This window comes from Gadus macrocephalus, chromosome 1, assembly GCF_031168955.1.
Source record: "Gadus macrocephalus chromosome 1, ASM3116895v1".
NCBI lineage: Eukaryota > Metazoa > Chordata > Actinopteri > Gadiformes > Gadidae > Gadus > Gadus macrocephalus.
In genome coordinates, this window is record NC_082382.1 from 14927778 (window position 1) to 14950123 (window position 22346).

At 45.1% G+C, this 22346-nt stretch overlaps 2 protein-coding genes across 12 annotated transcripts; both read left to right on the forward strand.

The window, feature by feature from the left end:
- Positions 1-425: 425 nt before the first annotated feature.
- On the forward strand, positions 426-18922 carry LOC132454772 (transforming protein RhoA-like). Of its 9 annotated transcripts, XM_060048360.1 has the most exons (23): positions 7274-7686; positions 8287-8360; positions 8447-8978; positions 9109-9282; positions 9414-9483; positions 11095-11168; positions 12132-12218; positions 12304-12364; positions 12455-12613; positions 12956-13116; positions 13435-13532; positions 13817-13904; positions 14037-14217; positions 14309-14427; positions 14566-14665; positions 14755-14846; positions 15347-15532; positions 16215-16409; positions 16611-16670; positions 16971-17165; positions 17378-17425; positions 17599-17660; positions 17902-18922. In XM_060048360.1, the coding sequence occupies exons 2-23, from the start codon at positions 8344-8346 to the stop codon at positions 17990-17992; spliced, it is 2850 nt and encodes a 949-aa protein (XP_059904343.1). In that variant the 5' UTR covers positions 7274-7686; positions 8287-8343; the 3' UTR covers positions 17993-18922. The 9 variants fall into 9 exon arrangements, 7 of the variants coding, with proteins under 7 accessions (XP_059904375.1, XP_059904373.1, XP_059904360.1 ...); XM_060048368.1 differs by lacking the exon at positions 8287-8360; XM_060048385.1 differs by lacking the exons at positions 7274-7686; positions 8287-8360; positions 8447-8978; positions 11095-11168 and having other exon boundaries at positions 9214-9282.
- Positions 18923-18970: 48 nt separating this feature from the next.
- lrrc23 (leucine rich repeat containing 23) lies at positions 18971-22307 on the forward strand. Of its 3 annotated transcripts, none has more exons than XM_060048402.1 (9): positions 18971-19215; positions 19387-19469; positions 19561-19664; positions 19775-19895; positions 20006-20147; positions 20228-20358; positions 20463-20599; positions 21255-21459; positions 21541-22307. In XM_060048402.1, exons 1-9 carry the CDS (start codon positions 19104-19106, stop codon positions 21586-21588), a joined length of 1083 nt encoding a protein of 360 aa, XP_059904385.1. In that variant the 5' UTR covers positions 18971-19103; the 3' UTR covers positions 21589-22307. The 3 variants fall into 3 exon arrangements, with proteins under 3 accessions (XP_059904385.1, XP_059904393.1, XP_059904397.1); XM_060048410.1 differs by having other exon boundaries at positions 19387-19463; XM_060048414.1 differs by having other exon boundaries at positions 18998-19215; positions 19314-19469.
- Positions 22308-22346: the final 39 nt, after the last annotated feature.

A 22346-nucleotide genomic window follows, 5' to 3' on the forward strand; every position in this document is an offset into this window, starting at 1 on the left:
GTCTTAAATCCTCTGGGAGTTTATTCCAGCTATTTGTTGCGTAGTAACTAAATCCTGCTTTCCCATGTTTTGTGTTTACTCTGGGGATAATTAACAGATTGGTCTCAGAGCTTCTTAGTGGTCTTAAAGGCTGATGTAGTGGAAGCATCTCAGTTAAATATTTTGGGCCTAAACCATGTAGGGATTTATAGGTAAGCAACATGATTTTAAAATCAATTCTCTGACCTACAGGAAGCCAATGTAACGTTTTCAGAATTGGTGTAATGTGATCACATTTTTTTGGTCTTTGTTAGAACTCTAGCAGCAGCATTCTGAACAAGCTGAAGCTTCCTCAGAGTTTGTTTTGGGAGACCTGTAAGGAGACCATTGCAGTAATCAAGCTTACGAGTGATAAAGGCATGTACAAGTTTTTTTTTTAAGGGTTGTACAATTGTCTTTAGTAGCATTGAAAGAACCATACATTAGATACTCGTCACTAAAACAACACAAAACACGATTAGCTTCGATGCTTGCTAATGCTAGTTGGTTTGACAGGCCCGGGCCAGAACCAGAACCCAGCCCGGGGTGTTCCGTGTTAAACATCCAGAACCAGAACCCAATCCGGGTTCTTCGGTGTTATACACCAAGAACCAGAAGCCAGTCTGGGGCATTCATTGTTAAAACACCAAGAACCAGAACCCAGCCCTGAGGGTTCCGTGTTATAACACCCAGAACTAGAACCAGAACCAGAACCCAGCCCTGAGTGTTCAGTTTCAAACACCCAGAACCTAGCGCGAAGTTTTCCGTGTTAAATCACCCAGAACCAGAACCCAGCCTAGGGTTTTCCATGTTAAACACCAAGAACCAGAACCCAGCTCAGAGTAGTCTATGGTCTCTCTCTAGATGTCCCCCCAGTCCAAAGATTAGTTGTTTCAGAATCATATCTTCTTCTCCCCTAGTACCGCTAGGAAGTAAAACACAATACAATCCTGATCATTTCTTATTCCCCATAAACTAACACAGTACGACTGTCTGTAAAGTTAATCCAAAAGAAAACTAGGCAAGTAACGAATGTTATAGCAACACCACTACGTTGTAAATGCTTCTGCTTATTATAAGTGTTCATTTTCATCAATTAATTTCAGATAGCAGCCATCAGGATGAAGTTGGTGATTGTAGGGGACGGAGCCTGCGGAAAGACCTGTCTGGTCATAGCCTTCGGGGGCCAGTCTCTAGAGGTCTACGTCCCAACAGTGTTTGGGAACTTTGCGACAAACATTGAGGTGGATGGGAAACAGGTAGGCCTAAAAAAGTATTTGTTATTGTTATTTAATGATTGTTTGATTGACCAAATAAACTCGATATTAGTTCTAGATGTATAGGCTGATTTAGCGATGGGCGATATGACAACAATATCCTATCCCAAGTAGGGATGTAACGGTACACTGAAGTCACGGTTCGGTTCATACCTCGGTTCAGACATCACGGTTCGGTACGAGTTTGGTACAATGAAGGGTAAAGAAAAAACAAAAATGCAGAAGGCTATTCTTTTTTTATTGTGCATGTCTCAGGTTGTACCACCTAGTGTCATACAGTTTCTCCCCTGAGCTAGCTGCAACAGCCTCAACTGTGTAATCTAAGATGTAAACAATAAGTACCACACATCACCTCCAGGCTCCGTAACTTATCAACAAAATAAGACAATCAGTTATAAAACTGAAAATGCAACATGTCTTATTTATGAAAGTGATAGATTTGGCGCATTTCCACCGGAGGGTGCGGGTTGGTTCGGTGCGGCTTGGTGGAGTAGTGAAGGTGCGGTTTGGCGCAGTTCAGTTACGGCTCGCATTGATTTCAACCGCCGACAGTACCCTTGTAGTAGGGGGGGGGGGGGGATTAAACCGGATGGTGATAGCCGCGGAAGCTACGTTAGCATTGTGACCTCATAGCAGCCCGACACAGTGTAGCCTGCTAATAAATCCAAGGAAAGAACGCGCACAATGAACAAAGATCAACAATGTAGAACGTCCAAGAAGGACGGCAAACTTTTGTGCGACATTTTCAATAAACAAAGCTTTCGCCGTTCAGAAATACCTTGCGGATTATGTGTTTGTTTGTTATTATCCCCCTGTCTCACGTAAGTGCGATTCTGTCGACCAATCAACGGACGGCGTGTAGCTCAAACTTGCCTCATCTCAGTACCCCAATGGAGGAGTACTGCGAGACGAGTACGGCTCAGTCCGGGTCACGCCCACTTTTGGCAGTGGAAACCCGGTCTGTGCCACGCCACACCTTTGCGAACTGAACCCTCCGGTGGAAACGCGGCATTAGCGAACTGAACAGACCCGCACCCTCCGGTGTGCCATTAGTTGTCCCTGAAGAACTCGCATATCTAACATTAGTTCCGCATTACATTAATTAATTTGCACGCCCGTTTTATTTAATTTTATACCATGCATTCTCCTTGTAAATCCATGCACCGAACCGTAACGTCCGTACCAATACGGTTCAATACGAACACATGTATCGTTACACCCCTAATCACAAGGCAGGATCACAATCTTATCATGTATCAATCTTTTTCATTTTTTGCTAGTTACAGTATAATCAAACTAGTTTCTTGTTCAAATATATGGCCTTAGATATGTGTGAATGAACGGCTAGATGGAATCCCCAGACAAATCAGGTTCCCTGATTGGTCAGAAGAAGGCAGGAGTGGTCTAAAAGCTGAATTGTCTCATACAGCACATGACAGGTATGAGACCTGTCAAATAGAAACAGATATTCTTACATTTCACGCTCTTAATACCTGACAGAATTCTTTTTCTTTAATAACTTAAATTATAGTGTCTAGATCATGCAATAGATCTTGCCTATAGTACATAGGCTATCAACCATGGGTAAGAAAATTATTTATTATTATTTAAAATTATTATTACTAAAGATTTTGATGGAGGAATGCTCCGCAATGTTAAAAATAAGAAAATAAAGTCTCTCACAACAGGCTGTGCATGTTTCAATATTCATGCACACTAAGAAGCAATGGGGAACGAATGGGTTAATCAGCTGTCCAAGGCTAGCGTTGTTGAGACTGAAACGCAGAATGGATGATGTTAAAGATGGGCATAATGAGAGACAACAGCCAGTCAGGTTCCAGCTATCAACACAGGAAGACCTGGATCGCTGAGTCTGCCTCTCAGTCCATGTTAAGACCGCAGTACCTTCGTGCACTTTAAGTACATGATTGCAAAAAACAAAAAACACTACAGGAAGGGATTAACCACTCGCACCGGTGAAAATGGTTCTCTCCGTTGGTACTTGGTATTGCATTTTCGCTGTTCTGCTAAATGAAATGGTAACATCTTTTTTTCTATAGTACGCTGAAACGCATCATTCACATGTATTTCAACTTTTAATCAGTCAAACGCTTTCATTCATCATTCATTACGGCGCCTGGCCTAGAGGCAGCTGTGGGAAACTCACTGTTTCAGCTAGAATTCGAACACGAGAAGAACTTCGAGACTTGAAGTGTCCGAGAAGCTTAACCGCTGAGCTTCACCTTCACACACCGTCGCGTTATACCATTGGTGTCCGCGAAGCCTAGCCCTTAATGAAGGTAATAACAGTTATTGAAGACAGATTTGATTTGGCAGAAGAAACAACTTTGGGTGCGTGTATGAGCCATAGACCTATAACTGTATTGTGCTACAATTCACATTCTAACATTCTCTAGGTTTTAACTAGGTCTTGTCGTTTTTTTGGTTACCTTGAAGTTTGTTTTGGAACAGGTGGATGGTTGGATTTTGGGAAGGTCTAAATAATCAGATATTTGTGAATCAGGTCAACTGTAACATGGTACATTGGAGCAATGAGATGGAGATACATCTTATTCCTCCTTTTATTCTCCTCTCTCCTTACCCCTTCTCTTTTGGTCACCCCAGGTGGAGCTGCAAGTATGGGATACAGCCGGTCAAGGAGACTACGACAGACTGAGGCCCCTCGCCTACCCAGACACTGATGTCATCCTAATGTGTTTCTCTGTTGACAGCCCCGACAGTTTAGGTAGGGAAAGCATTATTAGTTAAAATTATGTTAAATGTTTTCTTTAAAAACTAAACGAATATGGTAATATTTAACATTTGTAGATGTTTGGGGCATGGTTCCCTTGTTACATAATCATATTCTTATTAGACAAAAACCGAAATCCGAGATGAAGTCATGCATATCAATAATTTCTGGTATTATGATCTATCCCCCAAATATTTAACTCATAAATGTAAAATTTCTAATTATTATGTCATTTTTTACATGTATTCATCTTTGTTCCAGATAATATTCCTGAAAAATGGACTCCTGAAGTGAAACACTTCTGTCCAAATGTCCCCATTATCTTGGTGGGCAACAAGAAAGACCTCCGCAACGATGAACACACCAGACGAGAGCTCGCCAAAATGAAACAGGTGTGTGTGTGTGTGTGTGTGTGTGTGTGTGTGTGTGTGTGTGTGTGTGTGTGTGTGTGTGTGTGTGTGTGTGTGTGTGTGTGTGTGTGTGTGTGTGTGTGTGTGTGTGTGTGTGTGTGTGTGTGTGTCGCACCCACTAGTGCTAAACAAACAAAATGTAGCAATAGTTTCCCATTAAATATAATTCCAGAGAGCAAATATGCCAAAACGATTTAAAGGATAATGTAGTGGGTTCATTCCCCAGTGTCTATAGTCTAGTCTTCCTTGAGCCAATTATACCCCTACCTGCTCAATAATGACGTGGATCTATATTCAGTCCCTCCAGAAGAATGCAGCGTTTTTTTGTGATTGTTGCGGCCAGAAATCCTTCATTATGCGGCACGTTTTCTTAAAAAATGCGATGAAATATACAGCATATTTATGCAATTTTATGCGATGAAATTGCGGGAACTTGCACAAATTGCCGGAACTTGCGGGAACTTGCGAAAAATGCAGCTTTTCGATGACGTTCAAGTCCTCACATTTTTCAACTTTCTGCTAAGATATTTGTGACTTTTTTGCAAAGAAAATGCGGGGATTATGAAATCATGCACACCCCACATATTTTGATTGGAAATCAGCATTTTATGCGGTGAAAGTGCGGCATATTTGAAAAAAATGCGGGCCCCGCATGAATATGCAGACTTTGGCTGATTATGCGTTGAATTATGCGATCGCATAATCGCGTTTTTCTGGAGGGACTGTATATTGACAGAAAGTTACTTTGGATACATGTGTCTGCTTAAAGACTCAATAGTAAACAGCGAAGAGGTCAAACGTGTTTAAATACCCAACCCTTCACACATTCAGCTAACCCTTACTGTCTTTTCCCGTGTTGCCAGGAACCTGTGGAATTTGAAGAGGGTAAGGACATGGCCACCCGCATCAGTGCCTTTGGATACCAGGAGTGCTCTGCCAAGACCAAAGACGGAGTGAGAGAGGTCTTCGAGACGGCCATCCGGGCAGCGCTACAGGCCAACAAGCGGGGAAATAAATCCAACTGCCTTCTGTTATAGGCTCACTGAGGAGGGGCAAGAAAGAATAGGGCTCTTGGGCGAGAACAGAGGGCAGCGTCCGTTGAGTTTATAGGGTAGGGTTGGATAGGGGTGGACATTTTCATACCGAGTAATACGCTCGTGTCAACACCGGTATTACCGGTATAAACGGTATTAACTTTGAAATATAGGTCAACCGCCATCTTCTCCGTCAACTCTCCTCACACTCGGTGACAGCGTCACCGGCTATGGTAACCGGTCTTGTAAGGAAGCACGTCAATTCTCGGCGTGACAATTCTCCCGCACAGAGCAGAACTGTGGCCTATTCTACACCTTTTTAATTTTCTTAATTATAATTATATTATTCATTTTTACTGAATTTGTTTTTTATTACAACAAAAAAAAAAAAAAAATAACTCTGTGTTGCCGGTGTGCAACACCGAGTAAACAGTGTTGGCCTCAACACCGGTAATACCGTATACCGCGGCAACCCTAATATCCAGTTACTCTTACTCCTGGCACATTCAAACAGGTCTGTTTTGATTGGGGATCTACTGCCCAGCTATTACTCTATATGTTGATGACGTGCCATATCTCTTGCACCTAACAAACCCCCAAGGATCGAGTGTTGTGTAGGGCAGGTGGCGGGGGACGATGGGAAACAATCAAGAGTGCAGGTCCATGCCAGGCTTAACAGAGGGGGACACACAGGAGGAAAACAGTACAGGACGTAACAACAGATACTTCAGAATAAAGATATAAAATATATATATTTGTATCTATTAAATATATATATGTGTGTAAACTGTGTATATAGGTGGATCTTACATTGTATCGCCTACATGTAGTGCCTTGAAAGCAGCGGTTAGTGAAAGTGGGATAACCCTTATTGTTGGGGATTTAGTCATTATTGTCCATGCTTCACCTTTTGTGAAAGCTTCCTCCCCTGTCATTGGCTAGTCCTCTTTCCGGCTCATCTTCTTACTCAGGCGCTTTGCAAGGGGTATGCCTGAAAACCAGATTGTATGAGATGTAACCCATTGCTCATCGTGATGGACCTTTTCCGTATGTCCGTGTGTCGTTTGCACTCCATTACAGGTCTGCATGCAGTGAATATGTGAATATTTGTACTTTCTCTGTGTTTATGTATTGTAGGTAAAGGCCTTTTTCAAATCATTCAACCCCTTGTCCCCATGCCAAAGTTACCCCCAATGGCCAGGTCTGATGGTTCAAATGGGTAATCCAATCAAAACAGCTCCTCAGTGACATGGAAGCTTTCACATGCTTACTGGAAGACATTGTATCATCACTTGAGGCACAATCATTTGACAGTTAATCATTTGTTCAGTTTATAGGACCTTTTTTTATGTATGCAACAGATGCATGTCATTGTTATTAATCTGTGGGTTTAGTCATGAGTGGTGTAGTTGATGAGAAGGATTTGCTTTCAGATACCTGAAGTTAACATATTACAGTGTCCTTAATGTACTGTATGTCGTATAAGGCCTTGTTCTGACATGCGTCTGACATGTATTTCCAGATTGCCTTTCACTTGACTCCCCTTTTATTAATTTGTATCTTATTGTATCTTATCTTATTATCCATTTCATGGTTGTTCTTTGCCTAGTATATTTTAATAGTTTTCTTTAATCCTGCTGTTATGATCATCTTATGCCAGTTGAATGAAAATTGTAACCAGAGCATTGTTCATTCAAAATTGAAGGTCAAGCTTGAGGTGAAAGGATTTTAGGGGGGAGGGGGGGGGGGGGGGGGGGGGGGGGGTTTTGGTTTTTTTTTGTACTGTGATATCGTCAAATATATGGAGTTTTTTTTTTTCCAAATAAAAGCTGGGAATAGGGTTTACTGTTTTGCATCTGTTTCTTTAAAGTTGACACCTAATTGTGGAGGATTATGTTATAAATGTATGTCCCCAAAAAATTGTGCATGCCAGTTTTTATCGAGCAAAATGTAATGCACATTGTAAACACCTTCGTAGCTGTCCAATCAGGACGGTGTGAAAGTGCACTGGCGTTTACAGCGCCAATCAGGTAAGCGGGGAAAGGCAGCCTTCCCAGTCGGTCCCGCCTCTGCCCCCCGGCTACAAGCCAGACTTTCTGTAGCCATTTTATTCTGTTGGATTCTGTGGAAAATAAGTTCTGTTCGAGGTTGACCTACATGACAGTCTAGGATATAGTGCAGATCGAGTGGCACTGGTAAGGATTTGTCCTTATTACCTTTTTATCATGACGTAAACAGTTGATATCTTCACAACTTGACAAGGCAGACGCTATTGCTAACTAGTTAGCGTTCTAACAGCAGCTCGCCATCCAGAAGTGATGACCGCCAGACGTCATTGCTTGAATACTTCTCTGATATGGTTTTGTGTATTTTGAGTTATAACGGTTTAATTAAAGGGCTAACATTGACATCAATTACCGTATATACGTGTCATTGCCATATAGCCTAGTGAACAATACTAGTGTACTGTGTGTCAGGGCTGATGCTGCAGAGTTGCAGGTGAAATGTGTGCGCAAGTTGGATACAGCTGATCTTACATTATGCGCTACTAACACGTTATGCATTAGCCAAATGCATCGTGACAATGCACGATTACTGACAATGCACGATTACATTTATGGTACCAGGTATTTAAATTGTTCTGTTTTTGGGTCTGAAGCATGCATTTTAGAGACTTTTCACAATTTGTTCCCATGTCCCATCCTACGCGTCCCTTTTTAAAATGTGCATTCTATAGTGTGTAGTAGATACGAGCTGGGGCTTGGTATTCAGATAAATAAAATGCATTTCCTTAGTTTTAAAGCTGCCACAAAAGGGGAAGGAGGACAATCATACAAACTCAGTGGCCAAGTATGGACTATGAAAGAAGGTACGCCGTCCACACCTGCTGTTCCAACCAAATCCATCTACATATGGTTTACATTTTTCAAATAAACTATTTGTTTTTCCCTGAAGGGGTGGGCGTGGTGACCGAATGGGTCGCTATGGCAACTCCTCCAATGATCACAACTTTCGAGACATGGACTACCGAGGCTATGGCCAAGAGGAAGAGGAAGCCGGAGGAGGCTATGACATCAGAGACAAGGGCAACAGACAATATCGCCGAGAGGATCAACCTGGCGTCGTCTGTGACTTCCCTCCAGGTCGTCTCCAGGACCACCCGGGTTTTGCTCACAGAGGAGAGGTCGGACGCGAGGCGGCAGGCCCGTGCCCGTCGCGTGCCCCGGCTCCCCCGGCTGTTCCCGCCTTCCCCAGGCTCCAGAGGGACGAGGACGGACCCGGCCACGGGGAGGAGCCGTTCCGGACCGGCCCACAGGATCAGGCCCGTGGCCAGGGCCAGGGCCAGGGCGCCAGAGGTTTCCATAACGACGGTGCAACCGCTCACCCGGGGCATGGAGACAGCAACTGGGGCCGGGACGTCGGGGCCCCGCAGGAGGAACCGGAATACAATGCAGCTGTAAGGCAAGAGGAGGACATGAACAGAATGGTAAGCTAGACTGACTAAGCATGCATCGCGACATGTTAAGCTGTTAGCTATGTTCCACCATGCAACGTGTTGTGTTTCACTGTACCATATCTCTGAGGCGGTGCGTACCCGTCGGTCTGCTTGTGTGCAGAGCTTCCCAGCGGGGTCAGAGGAAGGTGCTGGGGGGGGCGGTGGCATCCTGGACCTGTCCTTTGAGGAGTTTGACCAGCGGGACCAGGACTACAGGGCAGATTTAGACCAGAACCAGAGGCCCAGCAACATCATCATGTTGCGCATGTTGCCACCCAACGCCACGGCCAATGAGGTGTGTTTGCAGGCAACAGTCTCTGGTTCATGAATATTCATGGACTTTGTCTCCTTCGGTTCCCTCCTGGAGAAGCATAGATCCAGGTGTGGCCTTTTGAATGGTTTTTAACGCTCTGTGTCCTCTTTAAGATCCGTGCTCAGCTGCTGGAGCAGGGAATCCAGCCCAGGGAGGTCCGCCTCATGAGGAACAAGTCTTCAGGTGAGAATTTGTAAATTGCCGTCATTTTGCCAACCGTTTTCTTTTAATTGTATTACCTATTTTCTCAATACTTAATCACTCACCCTTCACGACCAAACCCTTTCATAGCTAAAGCTCTTTTGCTACTTCTGTGTCCTCTCTGCTTGGTCTCAACCATTTTGTTCCTTCTTCTTTTACCCCCCCCCCCCCCCCCCCCCCCTCACACTCACACCTCCCCTTGTACTGTCTTCCCAAATACTGTGATGGTGGGAGGGGGCGGTTCCTCAGAGAAAATAAAGCATATGTGTCAATATGCGTACCTCTGGCCTCTGCGCTCAATTCTGCCTCAACTCTCAGCCTTTTGTTGTAACCTTGCGACGAGCACACATTGACCACAACAAAACACCCATGCAGACGGCAAAGGAGATACCCACTCAAACGTATCCAGTTGTGTCGCTCGCGGCCTGGGGGTCTCCCCTCCATGGCACTCTATGTCCACTCTATTTCCACTCTTCTCATCCTCTCCACGCCCTTCCACGCTCCCGCCTCCTCTTCTTCTTCTTTGACAAAACAAATGTCTGATGTTAGATGAGCTACATTCACAGACTAACTTTGTCAATAGAGAGTATGCCAGCTGAAGCAGAGTGTGTTTACTGTTTGTTTGTTTTTTGTGTTAGAATGTTTTTTGGTTTGCATGACTGCGGCTTTACGTGTCCACTACCTCTGCTGGCTAGGATACGACTGTCTGAGCTCCTCAATGTCTGCCATTATCCATATTACAGCTGAGGCTTCTTTTCATTTCAAAGTTTTCTTCAGAACAAACTCCAACAATCCCAGCTGCACTACTGGTTTTGGGTAACACCTTCCTGTCTAGTTCCATTATGGGAAACCAATATTTTTTTAGTATGCTCATATTGCACTGTTAATACATTTCGCTTCCCGTGTGATTTTGTATTGGGTTTTCTATTTTTATTCATGTAAAACAAATTGCAGCCAAATTACATAAGAGAAAGGCCATTGGACATAGCTGCATCCGGCCCATAAAATTGTAGGAGTAGGATGGGTGTTTCAAACAAACCTGTGCACCCATTATGTCCGAAAGCACCGCTGTGACGCTAGAATTGTAGAGCTGTGGGTGTGTGTTTGGTCCACATCTTCAAGTACTCATAAGAGGTGTGTGTGTGTGTGTGTGTGTGTGTGTGTGTGTGTGTGTGTGTGTGTGTGTGTGTGTGTGTGTGTGTGTGTGTGTGTGTGTGTGTGTGTGTGTGTGTGTGTGTGTGTGTGTGTGTGTGTGTGCGCTTGTGCTTGTTTCTCTGGGGCGCGTTGTAATGGCATCGAAAATGAGTGGGTAGATCTCTCTCTCTCTCTCTCTCTCTCTCTCTCTCTCTCTCTCTTATCTCTCTCTCTCCATCCCTTTACCAGACCCTGTTGAAAGACTTCCTACGTTGCAACCTCCCGCCCTTGGTGAAACACATGCTGCTGTGTGTTATTTCAAGGGGGTTGAGGAAGCTAAATTGCAATGATATCAGTGCCGATACAGGGTCTCTCTCTCTGTACATGAAGCACTAACCCCTCACTGCGTTGTTGTTATGTTGTTGTTGTTCGGTTGCCATGGCGCTGGGCGGTGTCCAGGTCAGAGCCGAGGATTCGCCTTCGTCGAGTTTAATCTCATACAGGAGGCCAGCCGCTGGATGGAGACCAATCAGGTCACTCTCCCCACACAGACACGCATACATACATACACGTGCATACGCATTCATGGAGCTCACATCTTGCTCCATCATATGCAAATAATCGCAAAAACCCAAGTATGACACAGCCAAACTGGGTGGAACATTGTTGCGACAGAGGTAGGTTGGGGGTTTCATATTTCTTGGGCAAGTGGTTTTGATTTATACCTAAATTGAAAAGTGTTGAATAGAGGCACGCTTATGTTATATCATGCTGATGTCTGTGTGGGATCTGTCTGTGAGGTTATATACAATGGGACCTGCCGGCTCCTTTCGCTCTCTCTATACCCTTCTTAAATTGATTACTCTCTAAAATTGAGTCTCTCTCTCTCTCTCTCTCTCTCTCTCTCTCTCTCTCTCTCTCTCTCTCTCTCTCTCTCTCTCTCTCTCTCTCTCTCTCTCTCTCTCTCTCTCTCTCTCTCTCTCTCTCTCTCTCTCTCTCTCTCTCTCTCTCTCTCTCTCTCTCTCTCTCTCTCTCTCTCTCTGTGTGTCACTCCCTCTCTCAAAACAGAGGACTCTAAGCTTGCATTACACAGTAAGCCAGTGTCTTAACTTCCTGTTGCTAAAACGTTGTCCACCCCAGATGATCAGCCACTGCATCTGTAAGTACGTGTGTGGCTCAGAGGGGTGAGGCTGGTGCAAAGGGGGGCGGGACGTTGCAGCTGAACTTGACAGCCTTGAAAAAGGACATTTTCTATCCATGCTAAACAGGGCCAGCAAGCCGCACACATACACCAACTCAGGCCGTCCCAGTTTCCCTAAAGCTGAAGGTTGCAATTCTGTGGTGCTCTATTTCCGTCCTATTCTCTTTCTCTCCCTCTCCCTCTTCTTTCATCTCTCATCTCTTGTGAGATGAGGCCTCTCGCATGTTTGGCCTAATTATTGTTGATAATCATTCTCTGCCTCCCTCGCCCCACCCTCTCTTTTCTTTCCTTTCAGAGGGTGCTGTTGATTCTTGGACAGAGGGTGGCTATGCACTACAGTGACCCAAAACCACGGGCCAATGAGGACTGGCTCTGCAACAAGGTTGTGTGTGTTAGTGTGTTAACCATTTTCATGACAACCCATTTTTGTGCTGGAGGACTGAACCAGTCCATTACCATTCCAACAGTGTGGTGTGCAGAACTTCAAGAGGAGAGAGAAGTGCTTCAAATGCAGCGTGCCCAAATCTGGTAGGTGTTGCACCCGGGATGACCCTAACGTCTCAATGTAAGCATACAGTGTTTGCAAACGGCCTCCTCTATGTGTTGGTGTTGTCTCAGAGGCAGAGCTCAAGCTGCCCCTGCTGCAGAGGGATCTGACCTTGGGACTCAAAGAGGGGTCCCAGGGCCTGCTGCCCCTGCCGGCACCCTACCATTCCACCGGTCCCGCCGTGAGCACCACGCACACCCCGCAGCAGCACGCCGACGTAGCCAACGACAGTGAGTTCTCCTCTCAGTTGCCAACAGCACTTCCTACATAGACACACACGTACATCAGAATGAATCATGGGATTTTTTTGGCATCATATTGAGAAGAGTTGTAGTAGAGAAAGATCCTAAAGGCTAATGAGCTGTTTTTTGCCACATTTGCAAGAGAGAACAATTTCAAACAATGCCTCCACACAATGACAAATAATTTCATTATAAATTAGTAAACAATAACCTCACATTCCAGGCTCCTATTCTCCCAAAATGGTGCATTATGGTGTGAGGTTGCGATCTACAAGCCCTATACAAGGTGAATTAATGTTGATTATTTTCTTCCAATAAATTCAAAATCAGCTCTCATCTTGAGGAATCTGGGCCCGCACACGTCGGTGGAGGCCATCCTGTCGGCACTGGCCCCCTTCGCCACCCTCTCGCCCTCCAACGTACGCCTCATCAAAGACAAACACACCCACCTCAACCGCGGCTTCGCCTTCCTGCAGCTCTCCACCATAGTCGTGAGTGCATTCCCCTTTGGTCACATCTAGTGGAGTGACTCACTGCAAAAATTACCAGCGCCAGACAAGCCGGTTTCTACAAACAGAAAGATGAAAGGCTTGAATCTGAGAAGCTCAAGCTGCGGGGGGGTTTTCTGTGCTTGCAAGTTATTTTCTGCATCATGGATAGTCGGCATATTTGATTCTCAAATATGTTCTCAAAACGAGTTGATCAGCTCAAGAGTGCATGATCAATGAGTCCTGGATCGATGTCTGGATTGTCCAGCTGACACGGCACGGCGGTTCTAACCATGTGATCCTAATGTCTCCTGGATTCAGGAGGCATCTCAGCTCCTCCAGATCTTGCAGGCGCTCCAGCCGGCACTCGCCATCGATGGGAAAGCCATCTCTGTGGAGTTTGCCAAGGGCTCCAAACGGTAAGGATTGGCCTCAAAGTGAGAAAAGCAACGCTGTAACGGCCAATAGTTCACGGTGCATTGGACAAGGGAAGGGGCAAACGCATTCGGCCATAGAAACGTGAATAATGAATGATTTGCAGGGATAAAGCGTTGAATGGGTTAGTTTTTGAAATGGGTATTTTCAATATGTCAAAATGTAATCATATCGAAGAACAACATCAACAACAACAATTTCATGAAAGTGTCGTAACTCATTGACACTGAGTCTTTTCGGGGTTGTTGTACTTCTCGTCTTCCTCCAGGGACGTGTTTCTGACTGACGGCAGCAGAGTGAGTGCTGCTACGGTGGCCAGCACTGCCATAGCTGCGGCCCAATGGGCTGTCACCCAGGTAACCTCTATGAAGCACTTAGTAGTATATAAGAAGGAAATGCATTCATATACACGTCGAGGTATACATGGTCTACTTTTCTATTTGAAACTAACTCCTCTTCTTCCTTTTATCTCTTCATTCCTTTACTAGACGGCTCAGAATGGATTGGGTGGAGGCCAGGGTGTTGATTCAGCATTGTACCAGCAGGGGGCAGCAGTGGCTTACAACCTGGATGGACAGGACTATGGCGAAGGCACTGTGACCCCAGGGCCGGCCTTGGTAACGGCTGGAGCCGGTTTGATGGGGGCCTATACCGGAGGAGCAGCACCAGGTTGGAATCATCATTTTATAAAGCCCAATCATTCAATGATTTTTCAAAGAGTTGTTTTTCACAAAGATCTTTGTGCGCCTGTGTCTCACAGTGATGTCTGCAGTGATCTCTTCTGATGCTATGCCGTCGACCCGGGAGACAATGCATCAGCCTCTTGTTCATACCCAGCCTCCCCTCCTCTCCATGGCAGACAAAGCTCAGGCCAGCAAGGTACGGCCCCTACGTCGCTCGCTACACCAAACCGCACCACACCCAGTACCTGTTGCTGCTAGAGAGGGCGTCTCGGAGCGTGTGTGACCTTGTGAAGTGGTGCTGATGGTGGTTTTATCTCCTTGATGTTATTCCCAGGCCTCGGTCGCTCAGCAGGTGGAGATCGTGGGAAAGCCCCAGCCAGCAGCCCCCGGGCCCCCTGCCACCCCCGGCACGGAGCATGAGCTCCCCCAATACCGTACGCATGCCAGCGGTTCCTTTGCTGCTCGTGTTTCCCTCCCTTCGTTTCTAGTGCGTGAGTTCTTCTCCTGTGCCTCCTTCTTGCAGCGGTGCCGGATGTGTCTACGTACCAGTATGACGAGAGCTCAGGCTACTACTACGACCCGCTGACCGGCCTCTACTACGACCCTAACTCCCAGGTGAATCCCCCGAGCCAAACGCGTCTTTTGAGTTGTATTGGCGGACGACATCCACGTCGTCTGTGGACATGGAGGATCGAACCCCCAGCCGAATGGTGCTGGGTTCGATCCCCAACATCCCTAGCCTGTCTGTTATAACAAAGGGATGCCTCAAGGGTTTGAATCCTACCTGTTCGTTAGCGGTACAATATGCAAATTTATTTTTGTTTGCGCTCAAACTCATTATGTCAGGTAAAGGCTAAATTGATGGCTGCAGGGTTAATCTGTTTAACCCAGATTAGCCAAAGGTTAATCTTTGAGGAATCTATTTTTTTTTTGTGGGCGGGGTTTTGAGAAAATGGGGAGAGGGAGGGGTGAGGAGCAGATCTTGCATATTGTACCTTTTTACTGACATGTATCTGAACATGTACCTTTCTTTGGGTAAAAGTATCTGCCAAATACTAATGAACAGTTATAGTATAACTGAATTTCCAGTTGTGTGTTCCCTTCGTGCTTCCCAGTACTACTACAACTCCCACAGCCAGCAGTATATGTACTGGGACGGAGAGAAACACACGTACGTGCCCGCGCATACGGATGGCGAGGAGACCGCTGCACCAGGCGACAGCTCTGGGCCCTCTGACTCGCTCACTCCCCCTGGAGGCAAGGAGAGGAAGGACAAGCCTAAGAACAAAACCGCTCAACAGGTTCGCCGGGTTTACTCTTGGGTCACGCTAAAATGGGAATGAAGGCAGTTGTGTATTTATTGTCCCAGGCAGTAAGTGGGTGTTAACCCTCAGGATTTTTTTTATGTTGTTTTATTTTTGTAAAGGTCATGAACAGCATGATGAACTTTTTTTTTCAGGGTCCACTACTTGATTTTTAGAAATTTTTCTTCTTACTTGCCAGGGTGGAAAGATCATACGGTCAAGCAATTTGTGAGAATTTTTGGACGTGTATTTGGCAATCACGTATGAATGGAGCGAGGTGTATGGTGCATGTTGTTGATAACTGACTTCACATTCCACACTGTAGGCCTCGTGGAAATCTCTTCTCAATCTTTTGTAACCACTGCCAGAAATGTAATCAGTGTTTAAAAATGAAAAACATTTAAGACCCAAGTTTCGGTATTGCACTTCCGAACTCAATGAGTTAGGGGGAACTGGGTGCGTTGCAAATCCGATTCATATTCCAAACATAAGCATGGCCAGTATTGACTATCGGTATAGGTCCATACTATAAACGGGTTCAATCAGCTTTTTCCCGGCCCCTGTAGGGAAACACTTTCTCCGATGCATGCACGTGATCATGATCATCAGTGTCCCAGTGACTCTTGCCCCAGGGGGCTGAGGCGTACGTTGTCGACTCATTGGGTGTTTCTGCTGATAGATCGCCAAAGACATGGAGCGCTGGGCCAAGAGCCTGAACCGACAGAAGGAGAACGTTCGCTCTGTGTCCTCCGCATCTCCCACGGTCAGCTCCGCGCTGGCCGCCGCCTTCCCCCGCCCCCCCGGCCACGCCCGTCTGGACGAACGCAGAGAGGCCGCGAGCGCTGACGCCGGCTACGCGGTTCTTGAGAAAAAGGTGTGTGTGTGTGTTTGTGTGTCTGTGAAAGCGCCATACTCTCACTCAAAGCTTCACATAGTAGTCCAGACACACTTCAATGTTCAAGGAGTATAGATATATATATTTTTTTTTTACTAGTGTGGTACCATCTGTATTATATTTTACCAAAACATGGCTTTCAAACATTCCAATTGACCATGAGTTCTGTCTGACCTGTAGGGGGCACTGTCTGAACGGCCTCAAATATTCCTTGACCAGATCACCAGACACACTGCAGAGGTAAGGTGTGCGTGTGCGTGTGTGTGTGTGTGCTACCACACACAGACACTTACAGACACTTGGATTCATCACGGCTGACAGACTGTTTGGACCTGTTGGCATATGGTAGAATCCGTCTGAGCAGGTCACCATGACAATAGACTGACTCTTAGGGGGTGAATGCCAGTTCGGGGAGGGGTAACAGATATGAGGGTTTGTGTTAAACATTTAGCAGTCATTTAATACTGTCACTTTGTCATTACCTCTGATCGTTGACCATTTTATGTTTATTGTTGTTTCCACCATTTTCTTTCTTTCTAGCTTTCCCCCCCACCTCTGCAGGGTCTGGTCCCAGCCTACAGTGGGGAGACGGACAGCGATGAAGAGGGGGGAGAGAAAGAGGAGAAGGACGGCAGGATGACGGACTGGTCCAAGCTGGCCTGTCTCTTGTGCCGGAGGCAGTTCCCCAGTAAGGAGGCCCTCATCAGGCATCAGCAGCTCTCGGAGCTCCACAAGGTGAGGGTCACACGGCACCAACACACCAAAATAGGTCCGCTCTGCTCTGCTTATTTATGGTTTAATGTAACTACAGGGATTGATTGGATTCTTTATTTATTTTTTAAGTACCACAATCCCATCCAGGATTTTACTTGGACCATGTGAAGAGGTTTTTATTTTTTATGATTCGACGGACCCTGACCGTCGTTATGTTTTGGTTGCCCCAACAGCAAAACCTGGAAAAGAGAAAGACTCAACAGGATGCTGCAGGGAAAGAGGTGGGTCTGAAGGTTCGGGGAGTCGGAATGTTGTGTTTCATTAGTCGTGTTTGTAAAGCATTTCTTTCACTGTTGTCTTTGTGCGGTTACGGGAAACAGGAACAGCGATCTTGTAATAGGTGTTGCTGCATCCAATCTTATCTTCTCCTTTCCTCGGTTTTTCCGGTTTTAAGCGGCAGAGAATCGCTGATAGACCTGAGCCTCCGGACGCAAAGAGGAGGAAGTTCAGTCCTGTGTAAGCTTGAGTGACGCTTCACACACACAAACAATGGCAACGTTCCCACACATGAGTCAGTTGGTTGCCTCAGGTTTACATACAGTATGTCTCTATGCTCAATGTTGCAATGGGATTGTTTTCTGTACCATTGGTTGCACCTCGTAGGATGGACATGCCGACACCCTGGCAGGAACAGTCGCTCACTTCCTGCTCAGAAACGTTTTTTACTCTCGTGTGTTTTGATTTCCTCTCCATGCAGTGACGGGGTCACGGGCACCAGTCTGGGAGCTAGGATGCTGCAGGGGGGCTTGAAGAAGGGGCTTCTCCTGCGCAACATGCAGACGGAGTGAGCCGTCGCCTCCGACGCCACTACCTCAGGAACTGGGACAAAGCCCTGTGCACAACCCCCCGAGTGGACCCGTTGTATCACAGACGGACCACCAGGAGATCACAAAAAGAAAATGGAATCCCAGATGAATTGTGGGTTTTGTAGGGAGTTTCTTCCACTCCAAAGGCTGTGGCACACCAAAGCTTAAGAGGAGGCTGAACTTTTTTGAGCCCTTTTCTCCACAACGGAGGATTATTTAATTCCGCGTGGACTCGCCGTCTAGGCCATTTAAATTGATCAGTTTATAAAAAAAATAAAACGTGTCAAAATGGAGGCCAAGCGTAGGCGTGAGCCGCAATACTCTTCAGCACCACCTGCAGTGAGGGAGGGATCATTGGCTAACTTGGGAGTGGATTAAAAGCAGGTGTTCTCACCTCAAAGCTTGCGCTCTGCCCTTGAGCTTTGGTGTGAAGCAGCCTTAAAACTGTTGTGAAATGATCAGTTGATGTAGGCTGACGGGAGTAATAGCACAGAATGCACCTTTTTACTTCTTAAATTATGCTCTTTTAATCTCTCATAGGATTAACTTTAGATACTTACTGTAAAATATCATACTTCTTATTTCTATGCACAATAGATTTGTTCCAAGTAGATAATTATATGCATTTTAATTGACATGACAAATGGGAAATCAACACTTTTGCACCCCAGCACTCGTGACACATTTGAATAGGACATGACCACACAATAGTGTGGATTTAGAGACGTGTAAATATAATATTGTAATATTTGTGAATGCACAGTGTATATTTCTTTCTGAAATAAGATATTTTTTATTTGAGATTTGTGGACACAAATGTTTTCAAGATCCTATGTAAAGAAGAGTAATAACATTTTCCACTTTACAGCTTGATTGCAGGAGGAAAGTAAAAAAAATATGAATTCCTCTAAAGTCTGTTTTTATTTGATGTTATAGTGGTTGACAATCACGGAAGCCAATTCCGGTTATTTGTTTTCTGTTGAATTGTATTTAAATCGATAAGGTTAATGGTAAATGCTTTATTGTAGCTGATGAGTGGCTCCGATTCCGAGCTTTTCGTCCACCTATGTGTACATGAACGTTAAACGTTTCCATGGTTACGACAAGAAACGCGGCCCATAAGCCAGAGCCGCTAATTGAACGGTGCTCGCTAGTTCAGTCATCCTTTAACGTGTTCTACATTAACTGCAAATACCAGCACTTAGGTAAGTTATGAATGGGTTTATAATAACGACATGAGTATGCACATATTGTCGTCTAACCGGAATCTGCTATTCTACGACTTTATGTTTGGACCAAATAGGAAAGTCATCGTCAATGTGTGGACTCTTCCACAACGAGATAAGATCATAAAAAAACAAACCTATTAAGAATAGGGAGAGCATCTGAGATGGACGACGATTATCTGTCTGAAGGCGAAGGAGAGCTAAAGGAAGTGGCAGAGCAACCTGAGGTCAAGGTGCAGTCATTATTTATCTCTATTGTCATCAAGGGAGTGAAGGAGTGCCGTGTAATCTCAGCAGACGAAGTTCTCCTTCTCTGATCGTCAGGTCGGCCCTTTGACCCGCAACACCATTGTGCCTTACCTCTCACTGCTGTGCCGAACAGGAAACGGACTAGCTCATGCCTTTGTCAAACTGGACCTGAATGACAAGTAAGATAATGGACTCTAATAAAATGCTGACTCTTCAGCACAGAGCATGGGTTTTCTTTGTAGCCAGGCAGTCCCGCTATATATACACACTGTCGGTCTCTGTCCTACAGGAAACTATCAGACCTAGAGGCCCTACGCAAATATGTACACCTGCGTTTCCTGGATGTGTCCAACAATCACCTCACTGACCTTTCTTGCCTGACTTCATTGAACCAGCTGCTTTGGTTGAAGGCAAGTATTGTCTGGGATGCGTCCAATTTGTATGATTCAGTCAACCCTCATTACAAAAAAAAAGCTCTGAAAAGAGTAATTAAATTCGACTTTTTTCTCTATCTCTTTAGATTGATAATAATGCAGTGTCAAGTTTAAAAAAGCTACCTCTAGATCAGTTTCCCTACCTGCAATGGCTGAGCTTGGCTAGGAACCAGTTGGAGGATATGGAGGGCCTGGGTGGAACTGCCCTCGAGAACCTCAATCTTAGTGGTTGGTCTATCAATCAATCATCATTCCCATGCCTTCATGTAAATCAAATATAACAACACAATGTCCTTATTATGTGTTAGGTAACAAAATCCAGAGAGTGCACGGCCTACAGTATGGTCAACTGACCAACCTGGGGATCCTAGAGCTGAGAGGCAACTGCTTGGACACGACCGATGGCATCTATCTTCCAAAACTTCGGAAACTTTATCTGGTAATATGAACCATTCAGAAGTGGCTTACTTAATTGTTACATGTCTGTGCAAAGTTAGGAAGTTGTTAAGACCTGATCTCTGTCTTTCTCGTGTTCTTCTTCAGGCCCAGAACGTCATAAAGCGCCTGGAGGGTCTGGAGAGACTGGAGCTTCTCACCACGTTACACCTCCGAGACAACCAGCTGGAGACCCTGGAAGGCATTAGCCCCAGGATGACATCTCTGAAGTACCTCAATGTCAGGTAGAAGGGTGTCCCAAAAGAACATGGCTTTACAGCAAACTAACCCAATTCATCAAAACACTTTGAAATAGCGATCTTATCACTGTAAGATTGCTGTTGAGAGAGAGGGAAAAATACCCCAATAAGGCCCCCTCCTTCTCTCGCTTAATTTATCAGTCAATCAAGGCACCTGTGAATGACAAGCAAGATAGATTCACTGAACCAACCAGATAATAGATACAATTCTCAGATTGGCCAGAAATGAGCCAGAGGAGTGTAAAATCTAAAATGCCTCATACAGAGGCAGGCAGACGGTCAACCAGAACAGATATTCTCACAAAGCATTTTAACCACTAATAGCTGACGGATGACTATGGCATTTCGAACAAATTACAGTGAAATGATGCTCTTACAGTAGCTTAAATGATCCGAAGTGAGTTCCAGGGAATTTGGATCGGCCTACACGTAATCAACAGCAGATTGGTAGACTGCAGACATGGGGGGTTAAGTACCTTTGGGCTGGGAATCGAACCCCCTTACTGTTATACTATCGGGCCCCCTGTATCAAATCACAATGTCACCAAATCTTCTATTGTTTTAAAGTTCTCCCTTATCTCTCCAATCCACATTTTTTTCGCATACATTATGTTTGACCATATCTCTACATCTCTCCCAGGGGTAATCTGATATCCAATCAGAATGCCCTGCAGAGTCTTGTTCCTCTGCTTGGCACACTACATGCTGTGGTTATCTTGGATAATCCACTGGCTGAGTCCGGGGACTACCGCATTGCGGTGCTGACCTGTCTGATGCACCTGGAGCGGCTGGACAAGGAGCTCGTCTCATCAGAGGAGAGGGCGGAAGCACAGGAGAGACTCAAAGTAACCCAGCGATTCATCGTGGATTTTACTGAAATGGCCACTGGTGGCGTTTGTTTGACTCTTCTGTTTTCAACACTTTAGGAACTTGCGGTGGAAGAAGAAATACCTGAGACGGAGGACACTTCGTGATGGCTACATTAAGGGGAAGTGTTAGTCAACTTCCCATGATGGAACCGGTTTGTGGATATGTTGGTAAATGTGAAAAGAAGAAAGAAGACCCAAGTGCATACACCCCCCCCCCCCCCCCCCACACACACACACACACACACACACACACACACACACACACACACACACACACACATTTTATACAGTAAAAAGGGTGTCCCAAATTAATTGCGATTATGCATTTTTTGGTATGTTTAATAAAATATACATTTCATGTTGCTACAAAAACATTCAAGAATATTTCACTGACTAAGAGTTTAAAATTGATATTTAATCTTTAGGTACTAGTGAGTATTACCATTATCCCTTAGTAAGAATGAGAAGGCGAAAATCAACCAGCATTTCCCTGTTGGCTGCCTTCCAGCCAATAACTCAACCGCCTTAAAGGGACAGTGACCAGTCTGGCAGCTATCTCGCTGTTAATTTTTAATCTAGGTCGATTTTCTAGCTACAAATTGTCTCGCAAAGAGCTAATGCATCGTATTTACTTGAGTATTTTGCAGCCCCTACTTTTCTCAATGAATACAACCATTCTTTGAATGAATTACTCTATACTTATGCATCTACAGTAAAGCTGTAGGTACAGTAACATTTATGGGGTTATCTAGATGCATAATTTAGATGTTTTAAACGATATATATCATAGATGTGCAATCATCTCTAGGGAGCACATCGTATATAAAGTTAAGTAATCCAAAAAGGTTCACATTTTGTACTTT

Bases quoted from the DNA above. Each gene is read 5' to 3' on its own strand.
- LOC132454772 (XM_060048360.1), top strand. The intron at 15,533-16,214 runs GTTCGCCGGGTT...TTCTGCTGATAG, and splicing joins AGAACAAAACCGCTCAACAG to ATCGCCAAAGACATGGAGCG. The intron at 16,671-16,970 runs GTAAGGTGTGCG...CTTTCTTTCTAG, and splicing joins TCACCAGACACACTGCAGAG to CTTTCCCCCCCACCTCTGCA.
- lrrc23 (XM_060048402.1), top strand. From the start codon at position 19,104: ATGGTTACGACAAGAAACGCGGCCCATAAGCCAGAGCCGCTAATTGAA. The intron at 19,216-19,386 runs GTAAGTTATGAA...TATTAAGAATAG, and splicing joins CTGCAAATACCAGCACTTAG to GGAGAGCATCTGAGATGGAC. The intron at 19,665-19,774 runs GTAAGATAATGG...TCTGTCCTACAG, and splicing joins AAACTGGACCTGAATGACAA to GAAACTATCAGACCTAGAGG.